The sequence below is a fragment of the Colius striatus genome, chromosome 2, assembly GCF_028858725.1.
Source record: "Colius striatus isolate bColStr4 chromosome 2, bColStr4.1.hap1, whole genome shotgun sequence".
NCBI lineage: Eukaryota > Metazoa > Chordata > Aves > Coliiformes > Coliidae > Colius > Colius striatus.
Window position 1 is genome coordinate 98696968 of NC_084760.1, and position 13138 is coordinate 98710105.

The 13138-nt window shown below is 39.0% G+C and overlaps 1 protein-coding gene across 1 annotated transcript in view; it reads right to left on the reverse strand.

The window, feature by feature from the left end:
- KIF25 (kinesin family member 25) overlaps window positions 1–13138 on the reverse strand; it is a 40356-nt gene that overhangs the window by 24232 nt on the left and 2986 nt on the right. The window contains 5 exon segments of the mRNA XM_061991002.1: window positions 3198–3240; window positions 4687–4775; window positions 6029–6132; window positions 8257–8395; window positions 10212–10328. Of these exon segments, the coding sequence (XP_061846986.1) occupies window positions 3198–3240; window positions 4687–4775; window positions 6029–6132; window positions 8257–8395; window positions 10212–10328 (492 nt within the window).

Consider the following 13138-nt stretch of genomic DNA (forward strand, 5'->3'; position numbering starts at 1 on the left):
GTCGACCCCCAGCCTGTACTGGTGCATGGGGTTGTTCCTCCCTAGGTGCAGGACTCTGCACTTGTCCTTGTTGAACCTCATGAGGTTCCTCTCTGCCCAACTCTCAAGCTGGTTGAGATCTGCCTAAATGGCAGCACAGTCTTCTGGGGAATCAGACAGTCCTCCCAGTTTGGTGTCATCAGCAAACTTGCAGAGGGTACACTCTGTCCCCTCATCCAGGTCATTGATAAAGATGATGAATGAGTGGGCTTACAACAATTCAGTTAAAAGCTCAATAGCAAACAAAATACTTCATCTAATTCAAGGGGGTTTCCTAGTTTCTAACCTGAGATTATATTACTCACTCCATTTGATGGGAGTGCTGAAATTCCTACTGGGCTTCAAACACGCAGCTTGGAATGCTGAACCAATGGCTTTCAAATGAGAGTTGCCACACATTGGAGTCTTAAAGACCCAGCAAATAGCAATTTCATAACAGTACGTCCAACCTCACAGCCCTTGTTTTGAGTATATAAGTATTTCTTCCTCTGGACCAGGATCCCAGAATGGTTGAGGTGGGAAGGGACATACAGAGATCATGGAGGCCAATCCCCTGCTCAGAGCAGGGTCAGCTACAGCAGCTTGCCCAGGACCACATCCAGTCATGTTTTGACTATCTCCAAAGACAGAGGACAACCTGTGGGCAACTTGTTGCAGTGTTGGACTATCCTGACAGCTTTTTCTCGTGTTTAAACTGAATTTCCTGTATTTCAGTTTGAGCCCATTTCTCCTTGTTCTGGCAGCATCAAGAAGAGCTTGAGCATTCAGTACCTCAGCTACTGTTTTTCTCAGCTAGTGACAATACCGGCGCTGCTCAGTGACCTGATCTATGTGGAGTAGCTCAACTTGACTTGTAGTGTGTGCTCACCCTCTGCTGTGATTGCACAACAAGCTGCAGGAGAAAGGCTCAGACAGTTGTTATTATTGTGCTGAGGAGCTGGGCACACACAGGAAAGCAAACAGAAAACTTCAAAAATCTTGAAGAAGCTCAAAAAACTGAGACTAAATACTCTTCTGTACATTCAGGAAAATCCTAAGCCTTTTTTAGATTTACAATCAGAATACTGATTCTCTAGACAAGATGAGCAAGATCATAGAAAAGATTTTTGAAGAATGATATGAATCTCTAAACAAACAAAGGAAAAAACACTCAAAGACTGAGCGGAATTCATGTAGTTTCAGTCTCCCAAAACACTACATGATCATCTTGTCAAAGTGTGAGCTCTGCCCATCTACAGACAGCCTGAAGCAAGCCTCAGCAGAAGAGAAGCAAAGCTACTTTATACTGCCATTCCTGTCACGGTCTTTCAGTGCGAGACAGGCGATTTCCCTATTTGAGTCATAACATGACAAAGCTATACCATAGACGAGACAGATCAGCGTATTACTACAGCCTCAGTCCAATCTGGGAACAAAGTCAAGCTGCAGCTCGCCCAGAAGATGCAATCAGAGTTTCCAGCACACTGGGCTGTGCCGTGGCTCTGGCTCTCCAATGTTGCTCTGCTGTCTCACACAGGGTACCTCTAAAATGAAGATGGCAGTTGACTGCCTGGTTATGAGACACACACAAAGCATCTTTAGGGAAAAGCTTGGAAAGATAAACATGATCTAAAAAGCAAAACTAATAAACTCTGCACCTCTATCAGAGACAGCCTTCCTTCACCTTGATGTTCAATCTCCATTCAATCATAAATACTTGTCTGGAAAATGGTTAACATTTTTTTCCAGAAGTATGAGCTTTGACTGTGTTGCAACTAAAAGCTCAGTAGCGAATCAAGCACCATGATTTTATCAGAAAATTGCATATTTATCCTAGCCACAAGTGTAATGTCTTCAGTTGTTAAAGGCAAAATAAGCAGGCAATAAACATTCTTTTCCTTTACTTTTGTTAGATTAGTCTAAATTGAGTGCTCTTTGTAAAAAGTCAGTTCTACTTTCATCCTCCCTCATGAACTTGGGTGCTTTAAACAGGAGTATATATTTTCCTTAAAAAAAAAAAACCCAAAATCTGATTTCAAGAAACTAACAGAAAGACTTCAGATGTTTGATCAAAGCTAGAAAGCATTTTAACCAAATAAATGTCAAGGCAAATCATTAAGACATTTGAAGTCAATGTACATCAGATATCTGCATGGAATAATCCAAAACCTAAATACTACCTAAATTCATCTTTATGCAGTAAACTTCAAGAAGTCAGAAATGGCTGTGACATGTTATACTACAATGAAAAGGTCATGGCATCCAGAATGCTCCATCTACCATTATAGATCCCTGTGTTTTATCTGCTGATGTATTTACTCTTTCTTAGATGTCTCTTCATGTGCTCCATTAGTTTCTTACTTACTATCTATCTATATATATATCTAGATACCAAAAATATCCACTTTATGCCACTGAGATCTGCCTAATGAAGTTATAATTTGGGAGATTTAAATGCATAAGTTACTGTAGGTCACTTCAAAAATATTTTAAGCACTATACTAGACAAGAGAATTTGGCTAATCACCACATAAGTAAGAGTGATCAGCCAACTAAGAACTATGATGGCGAAGAAAATGAAAACCCAGGCTAATAACTTGACCTTAGCTCACAGCACTGTGCCTTTTTCATTTTTATATCTTGGTAATGGCCTCAATTAGTGCTAGGATACCATCTGGATTTGCAACCTCAACGCTCATTCTCCTTTCTCTGATGGATCTAAGCCAGGACGCTTCAACACACTTGACTGCAGTACCACGTAGGCTGCTGTGGTTCGTGAGAGATCATATTTCTCTCCTGATGCATTAGTTGTGTTGGAATAATAAAATGAAATGAAATGAAAAAAAGGCATGACTGAATTATAGAAACAGTTACAGCAAATGCCAGTGGCTCAAAGGGACTGACTGCAGGAAGTCTGCAGGGGTTTGACTACTGCAAACACACAACCTCTAGTTCATGGATGACCGGATCAGCAGAAGCTCCGTATTCCTACTACAAAGAGTTAGGATGACAACAGCACCAGTCACCTGCTGTTGCACCCATGGCTGATCAAAGCTGGGCACAGATTGGCAAGAAAGTACCTATTTAAAAAAAACAACACCCATGGTTCACATGTCCCTCTTTTTTCTCCTTCCTACTGTCTGAGAATGTGCTTTTGAATTTCACCATCGAATACTCACATCATCAGCTGCATATGCCACCTTTTCTGAAAAGCTTCTTTGCCTGCAAGAAAAAGAAAAAAAGGCAACGGAGGAAAAAAAGGTACCTTTCAAACCATAAGTGTTCCATTTAGCTGAGGAAAGTCAATACTCAAAATGTCTGTGTAGCACACATTGTCTGAAGAGTACCTTTCAGAATTGCCGTTGTTATTGTACCCCACATAAATAACACCACAGTTTGTTTTTTACCCACATTTAAGTGCAATCAAGCAAAATAATCTGCTTTAAAAAAAAGAAATTTAGACTAAACCTCATTACAACTGATCCACATACAAGCCATTCTATTATTCTGAGATTTTAAGGCGAGCTCTTAACAAGAGGCTCTCACTTTAGAAAATTCAGAGTGAAGAAAAACATCATTATGTATTTGTCCCTGATCTTGCATCCAATATAAGTCCAAAGTAGTTTGAGAGTCAGTCCTTAGTTTTACAATTGATTTTTGTTTAAATTACTTTTTGATATAAAAGAAGTTGATTTGTTTGGCCCAGTCCATTCTGTTTCACACTGCAATTCACCACCTGATTGCACTATTCCATACAGCAACAAAAACAGTGAGTGGGTTCCTTCCCAGGCATATCAAGCACAGGTTAATGCAAGTTTCCCCTTCAGGCTCCTTGAAATTTCTTGCCTGCTATTTTTGAGTTTGTTTTAATTAAAACAATCCCCTATTTTCTTTTAGAGACTTACCAAAAATTACTAAACTTTAAACCACTGAATGTACTCTTTCAGAATTAACAGCCAGAAAAAGTAAAATAAAGCCCCAAATCAGTTATTTACTGATAGAGCATGTGATAATGTTACTGGTTTCTAGCCACCCACCTAGTTTTCTCCTCCTTTCTTTCTTTGTGTATGTTTCAATCCGTACCTTCTTTCACGTTAGTCATCTATGGAGAATTCAGCTTGTTATAGCACATACTTGCATCTCATCCCACTTTTCCTTTTGGATCTTGGAATGTTTGGACACTTCAGTTACAGCATGTGTATTATAAATTAGGAATGCAGAGCCAAATTATATTGAACTGGAATGATCAGTGTTTGTGTTGACAGCACGTCTGTTCTATAGCATTATAAAACAACTGTAACACTGAGCGTGTTTGTCTGCCCATGACTCCTGACAGTTACCACATTGCTATGTCTCAGAATTTGTATAGGGTAGTGAATATACTCAAAACTGATTGCAGCTGGGTTACTTCTGCCAAGCAGGGGATAATCCTGGCTTGGCAGAACAACTATGACTTTCTGTTCAGGTGGATATACTTTCAGACAAGAGAGTGAGATTGGCTAAAGCCAACTTAGCAGGAGAAAGAAAAGGAAATAGCAATTAATTCTGATGATACCATCATTGTCTCCCCACACACAAAAAAATCAAGAACATAGTTGTTCTCACATAGACATTCCTGCTGTTTCCTCTGTAAATCCGCTAAGATCTACCACAGCCAAAATAAATTACCTGTCTTGTGACATCGAATGTCCAGCGACAGTATCAAAAGGTAGCAATGGTCGGATCCTGCAGTGGACTCTGATATTTCCTCTCAGTTCCTAGGGTTACAATATTGAGATGCATTTAACAAAAACTGCTGGGGAGGACAAAATAACTAAACAAAAACAAAAAAAGGAATTTGTGAATCAGACATGAATATGTTTGAGAAAACAGGTGTTTACAACTTCACAGCCTTAGGCTCTGTGGAGAGAAAAATAAGGTGTCAATCTATCTATATCATTTGCCTTGAGAAGTCAGGAGAAAGTACTTGAGGAAGTATGAGCTCCTCAGAGCTCTGTAGTGCTGTAGCCTTCTCCAGTCTACATGGAAAATAAAAAAGGCTTTCAATCTGAGTCATTTTCCCTTCTTTGGTCACCTTTCTCTACACTTGAGCTTCTTCAGATACCTATATTAACCCAACAGACAAGCTCATACACCCCATTTCTCTTCCACCAGCCCTGAGGAAGATGTGGATTATAAAACATTTTGTGCCTTTTCCTCTCCACTGTCTTCACACATGACTAAAAAGGCCAGTAACTGATTTTTCTCTGCAGGCTGAGACTTCAGTTTACCTAACCTGGTGGTTTTCCTCCCTTTTTGTTGGTGATAAGTTCTTCTTGAGCTGTATGAGTGCAAATGCATTGCCTCTGATGACTAGTGACCACTTGCATTAACTCCCCACTGCCTTGGGAAATATCCTTTCAGTAAACTGCAATACAAGGCCAAGTTGGAAGTACTTTTCAACAAACAGCTTAATTTTCTCAGGTAGAACAACCTGAACAAAGTTTGTCTGAAGGCAGTTTGTGTTTCTAAAAATCAGGTCTCGAAATCAGGCAACCCAAAACTAGTCATTTGGGGAGGTGGGGAGGAAAAGTTAAAGTACACAAAAGAAAACATTAATCCCAAATAAACTATGACAAATAGCTGAGAAGGACACAGCTGGACATATTTAGAAAAATAAGATGGCCATTTTGCAATGTCAATTTAATCATTTTAAGGACTGTAAACAATTTCAGAAGCTGAAGATTTAGAGAAGAGAGTGAAGAAACTCAAGTTTAGTCCACTGTTCAAAATGGATGATACTCCTTAGGGCAAGATGTTACCCAAGTGCATTTGGAAGATAATTGTGTAAATAGAATGGGGTGGGGTTTACTGTAAGAAAAATATGCCTCAGCAAAGAAATGCTTCATAGACAGATAGTTGGGGGAGGTGATAAATCCATGAAAAGAATATTAATTAGCATTGTTGGTGAGGAAATTATGGGCATAATGACAACAAAATAAGAAAGTGTTCTGTCATTAAATATACTTACAACTAAGCTGTTATGTAGAGCTCTCCTCTTTTGCTTTTCTTTCTCATATCTCTCTGTCACCTCTTGTAGAGACTGCTCAAGATCAAAAGCTTTTATCTGAAACACTAGAAGAAAGATGTTTCAAAGAACTAAACTCTGACACTTTACAAAATGAATATTGCAGCATCTCATGAAATACAAGCATAAATCTTTTTAACTTCTACCAGACTTTCATGAGGAGGTTTGGTTCCTGACTTACTAGACACTTCTGAAAAATCCCTTCATACTTCTTGCTACAACATATATTCCAAGTTTCAGATAATTACCTTGGACAGACATGTGAAATCTTGAAAAACAATCAAAAACTCCCAGATATTTCAAGACAGTTAAAATATGTCAGTTTAGAGTAATGTTTCCTGTCAGTGAAGCCTGAAACCTAAACTTGAAGCAACTTGCTTCTGGATGGGGCTGCCACTCACAAGGCTCATGCCACATTTTCATATAATGACATTCATGGTAGCTAACTTTGCAAGAAGTTAACCTATCATTTATCCTCAGCCTCATTTGCAGTGCTACTAATCCTGTAGAACAGATATAAGGTTCTATATATCCTAATGCACCTTCAAGATAGGGGCATTTGCTTCATAGATAGGATTTAATTAAGACTGATCTTTTGAGTCCCAGGGAGTCTCCTTCACAAAATTGAGGAAAGCATTATGGGTCATTATAAAAACTTCACAAGTAGTTTTACTTCAGCCCAATTGCATTAACACTGAGCAGGCCTAAAACAAACACACAGCCCAGAAGGTATGTAATATGACTTAAAACTCATGTAAAAAGCAAACTTTTAGGAAACTTAGTGGGAAATCAATCTCCCCAGCAATTAGAGAGCAGTTTGAAAATGTAGAGTATCAAGCAGTCAAAACCATGGTGTGAGAGCTGAGTTAGGCGGATGGATGGCCACCAGCCTCAGGATGTGCTACCTTACAAAGAAAAGAACAGACTTCAAATCTCAGCATATCATACATATCATTCTTGGTCTTTGATATAGACTACAAATCAAACAACTTCAAGGGACATTTGTCTGCACTAGAGATTTCTCAGATCATCTTTTTTTAATCCCCATGCTGTTCACCTCCAGCTCACAATGTTCCTCCACAATGGAAAGCATGCAGGGGAAACATGAACATAACAGTTGGGGAATCAAAGTCTAGGAGTTTCCCAAAAAAACAAATCCTTTACTTGCATCCTGTATGTGGAGTAACATTAGTATGTCTTGTTTTGGAGAATCATATGCAACTATGTTACAATACATTATCAAAAGTGACTCTTACAGTCACTGCTCCCTAGTCATAGAGCATTTTTCAGCACACAAGGTTAGAATCCATTGATTATTTAAGTAATCTCCATAATAAGTATCTTCACTTATAAATTTGTGTGCACACACTTTAAGTTCTTGAAGTCTTTTGAATAAGAAGCAATAGGTGCTAAGGAAATCTTCTAGTCTTGAAAGAAAAAAGAAATTAATACCATATAATCACAAATCATAGAATGGTAGGGGTTGGAAGGGAAATTTAGAGATCATCTAGTCCAACCTGGAACATGTCCAGGTGGGTCTTGAAGACCCCCAAGGAAGGAGACTCCACAACCCCTCTGGGCAGCCTGTGCCAGGGCTCCCTCACCCTCACAGTGATATAGTTTTTCTTATATTTAAGTAGAACTTTTTGTGTTCCAGCTTCATCCCATTACCCCTTGTCCTGTTGCTAGATACAACAGAAAAAAAGGATGCCTCAACCTCATTTGTTTCAACTTTTAAGTTGTCTTCATGAGGACTCTGAGAAGCCTACTGGACATTATAGATCCCGTTTCAGTTAACTTAGGCCCTAATACATTATTTTCAGATTCTCTGATGTCATCCAAGTCCTTTCCTGCTACAGCCAAAAGCAGACAAATTTCAGCTGTAGCAACGCGTGCTTTATTTGGCTATTCTTAAATAGTCAAGATAACAAGCCTGAGAACTTCATGTTACAACTGAGCCAGCTCAGCAGCAGTCTAGGGGCAGCTGCAATCAACACAAAAGCTAAATCCCAATTATCACTCATACCTCTGCAGAATTATTTGCACTTTTTCTAATCCTTCAGAACTCCTTGATGAGCCGATGTCAAACGAAACCTGAGTGCTACAGTTTCACATTTAACAATGGCATTGTTGATGTTTCACATTTGAAATGTAAGTGCAATGAGCCTTACTTTGCATTGCTTCATTTTGCAGCTGTATCTCTTGGACCGCTGTCAAAACTTGGTAAAGATAAGTCTTGCTTTGGCGCTGAAAGTCTTTTGAAAGCTCGAGAGCAAATGAATGGAGGCTCTTCAAGTCTTGCTTAAGCCTCTTCTCAGCAAGAAGAAAAAAACCCACAACATTATAAAGACACAAAAATTGCAGCTAAGGAAGAATCAGTGTAACAATACTGCAGTCAGGAAGAACCCTCCACTGGATGAAAGGAAGTCTTCAAGAATATATCTTTCAGCATATTTAGAGAAGGGTCCTGCAAGATATTTGGCAATGTCATTTCCTAAAGGCCTCAGCAAGACATTTTGGATCCTTATCACCTTCAACATGGTACACACATGGCACAGCTTCAGGTATGACAGTCTCTTTCTTATTTCAACAAACAAAAACGTGTGTGAGCATATGTGTGCTGTCCACTTATAAGACATACCCAGAATAAGCAATGAAAAGCTGTGATCTGCATATCCTTTGCTGCATTCATTTTCCACACTTTGATCAGGAGGTATTTGCTAAGCCTCACTCTGAATCATTTCTTAAATAAGCCTGTTCCAAGCATGCCTCTCAGAATACAGATACTTTGAAAGGATTGGAAACCTTTATTGTTTGGAGAAACATTTGTATTATGGATATAACTCAGCATAACACACATAATGAGACTCCTAAATGTTTATAAGAGAAGCTTCTATTCACATCAAAGTCCAAAGAAAGCAAAAACCAAACTGACCTAATTTTAGGATTAGTAGACTTCTTAACATCTAAGTCTTGGAATGAACATGTAAAGCCATCTGTAAGATGAGTTTAACAACACTTTATCTCACAGAAGCACTGTGATGTTTCATTAGTCCATCTAGTACAAAGTGTCACACATTTTGTGACATTTTATTTTTCCAGCTGTGGCACTGATCTTGAATTAATTGACAATTAATCAAATTAGTAGTTTAAATGATAAAATGATAAATGGGGAGAAGGTATTTTTCTTTTTATCATAAGTATGGGATTGCCATTAACCTAGCCTCTTGTTTGGACAGCTTTGCACTCTCCTAACATTCATCGATCTCTGATAGCAATTCACTGATATTGCAGTTCTGCCGTTCTAGCTAACCTAAAACATAGATCACCCTTGCAAAAATATACTGAGCAGAATCAGTGTAATTAGACTAGAACAGAATAGTTCAGTTGGAAGAGACCTACAAGGACCATGTAGTTTGAGTGTGTTACAATTAAGTAACACCCTTCTGTCTGCTAAGAATCAGGGTTCTTTCCTGACATACTCAGGCATTCAGTGCTGCCCTCCTGAGAAAAGCTGGCATTTGTTAATGTCCCTAAAAGGAGCTCACTATTCTGTGGAGTAACTCAAGGAATAATTACTACAACAAAGAAAAATACTGTGGTAGTGGTACTGGGAGAACAGTTCCAGTCTCTCTGATGTGAAACTAAGATAAACTGAGTGAGCATACAGCAAACTACTCCCTCTTGTGAGGTCCATCAGAGCAGAACTCTTCAGTGAAATCAATGGAGCTCTCCAATGCTTTTTTTAAAGGATCTGTCTATTTGCTTAAAGTATATCACAACTTTTGTCTTTTAGGGGACATCTATATGATAGTCAAATCAGGGCTTGCAAGGTTTTGATTACAAAACCATCTACTGATAGCAGCCTACACATAAGATCCTGGAGCTCAGGAGCAGTCACTTTTGCCAGTTTTTACTTTGCAGCCTGTGCAGCAAAAGCACTATAAATTTTAAGGTAGCTCGAGCATCACTGCACTTACTTCACACTGTGAGCACCGTTGTGAATAAAATAAAGCCATTGATCAGGTTGTTATCTGATCATTTTCTAGGCTTTTCTGTATTTGATAAGCATATATCAAATGTTTAGGGTGTAGATGATGCCTACGTTACTACTAAATGTCCTTACCTTTATTGCTCCATGCAGCCTGGTTACAACAGAATCCCTCTGCAATTTCTGCTGCTGGCTATGAGCAGAGTAGAGCTGTAATACTTCATTGGTGCTTCTTCCAGCCAACCCTTGATACTGTTTAAATACAAAACAAAAACATCACCTAAAAGATCACTTTAAAGCACACAATTCTTCTATTGCATTGCATCCCCTTTGTCCCTGTGAACACTTGTAACTCAACCATCTGATTGCATGTGATGTTGTAAATACATAATTTCTTTGCTTTTACCTTTTTCTGAGTCACATGAAGGGTCACATCAGGGCAATTGGCTGATATCACAATATGCTACTTCCCCAAGGCACCAAAATGCAGCATCAGGTTACTAAAACCCCTTACTTTTTACAGTGAGGGTGGTGAAACACTGGAACTGGATCTCTATGCAACTAGTTGAAAATGTCCCTCCTCATTGCAGGAGGACTGGACTAGATGACCTTTAAAGGTCCCTTCCAGCCCCAACCATTCTATGATTCTATGACCTACATTTAATGCAGAAAGCTCTCTGAAAGGATGTGAAACAGTTCGAGGACACATATATCCACGTGTAAACTGCTTAAGGCCTGAAGGAACTACTAAAACAGAGCCCCCAGGGAAGAACACAAGAAAGAAATCTCTGCAGAGTTCTTGTAAAATTCTGCAATGTGACAGAATCTCTATTAAATTAAAAACTGCATTTGCATCATTTACCGACAGTCCTGGTGCTTAAAATAGACTGCAGCCTCTTCACCTACTTTCCCTGAAACCTGTTGATATCTGTAATTCCTTAACTAGCACTAACAGCCTCTTTCTTTATTTTTGCAATGCACTTGTCTTGGGTGCAGACTTAGTTCCTACTTCACTCAGGCCATAAATTCTGTGACTGCAGCTCCCTGCAGCTCAGAGGAGTACAACAACACGAAAGAGCTAGATCTACTCACATAACAGGTTTGATTTAATTCCAATCATCTCACAGTGATAGGTAAAAAGTAAACATTCAATTGCAGTTTAACTACAGATGACTCTGCAAGAACAACAATAACAAGTCCTTGAGTTATTAGAGCAAAGAAAGATTATATTTTCCAAGACAAGTACTTCATTTATTGCAACCACCCTTCTCATGTGGCTTTTTCACCTTCACAAAGCACGCACCTTCTATTTACAAATGTAGCCTGAGGTCCTGCACAGCTATACAGCACCTTAGCACTAACAAAAGTAGTTCTTACATAGAAAAAAACATAGCAGGAAGAGATTATTTTAAAAGAATTCTCTTTTTTTTTTTCCCATTACAGGCTTCAAGGTCCCAGAAATTGAGACCAATCCTATTCAGTGTTCATATGTTATTTTATGCAGAGGATTTTCAAGACTCCTGTTACTCATGCAATATTTACAAACATGCTTGACAAAAATTCCAGCTCACTGGAATTAGTAGCTCTAATCACACGTGAAAAGTTAAGCATATATAAGCAACTGCAGCACTCAAGCCTTATTGCTAAATAAGCTTAAGCTAGTTAAAAACTACTTTTAACATCTAATACATTTTCCACCATCTGCACAGGTTCCTCAACTTGCTGATTTTTCCCAGCATGGACAATAAAAGCAGAGTGGCCAATTCTATTTTAGTTGCAGTCAACCTGTCATCATTTCCACTATCAAGTTTATCTTTGTTGCAAAGGCTGACTTGATTTTGAGGTTTTCTTCATTAAGATAGTTTTAGCATTCATCAGAATTTTTTGTACGCCAGAACTTGCAAACTTCTGCATGGCAAGCAGAAAAAAAAGACTACAAAACTTTTTACAGGCAGGTTCATTATAAACAGAAGTGAAACTGAACTAGTTAACAGTGTTCTGCAAAGTGCAATCCCAGTTCTACGTTTGTATCCATTCTGGCTGACTTGACCTCATTTATGGAAGACAGTAGGATCAGGAACTCGAGAACTGGGAACAGAAGCAAGGAGCATGTAGTTAGACAAACACATTTCCAATCAGGCAAAAGCAAATCTACAGAGAAAAAAAAATAATCTGACTTCTTTTGTTCAATATCAACATGCTGCCAGGATAATGATACACTGGGCTGCAGCAAACAGTGGGAGTGCTGATAGTTGTGACTATCTTAAGAACATAAGCAAGGGAAGGTCTATAGCAAGAGAGGATGTCTTCATTAGACGGATGCAGCCTACAGACAAACATTTACATTGCAAAATCTAATTTGTGGCTATCCTCATAAGTTTGCTTCCAAAGCTCCTCTACTCACTTCAGCCAAACCAAATCCAATTAGCTTTTACTAATTAAGAATAAGGCTTCTGTTAACCCTGGTCACTGTGGCTGAACTTACTACAGATTAATCATTCAGGCAACTCCAACAGCAGATCTGAAGGGTCAGTGACCGATAGCAGAGGGCAGGGGCTGTTTTCACCAGCTATGCTAGTGAAATACTAGGAAATGCAGTTCCACACTGCACAGCTTTAAATCCATAGAACCACAGAATGGTTTGGGGTGGGAGGGACCCTAAAGATCATCTAGTTCCAACCATCCCTGCCAGGGACAGAGACACCTTCCACTAGGCCATGTTGCTCAAAGTCCCATGCAGCCTGCCCTTGAACACTTCCAGGGATGGGGCAGCTACAACCTTTCTGGGCAAGCTGTTCCACCTTATTAAAATTCTTTTTCATGGAGACACTTCAATTAAGGGGAAAAAAAATCTATTTTATGTCAGTTTAGATCATGTTTTCAGATTAACCAAGGAGAAATGGAAGAATTTTAAGTGTATATAAATAATAGTGCAAGGCTAATGGCAAAAGTATTTCCATCAATTATTTGACACTGTTTCTGACTGACGGTAGTAGCGCTGCCACACTTCTCACATGTCTGTAGGTGCTCATATCTTCCAGCACTCTTTGCAATAAACTGAA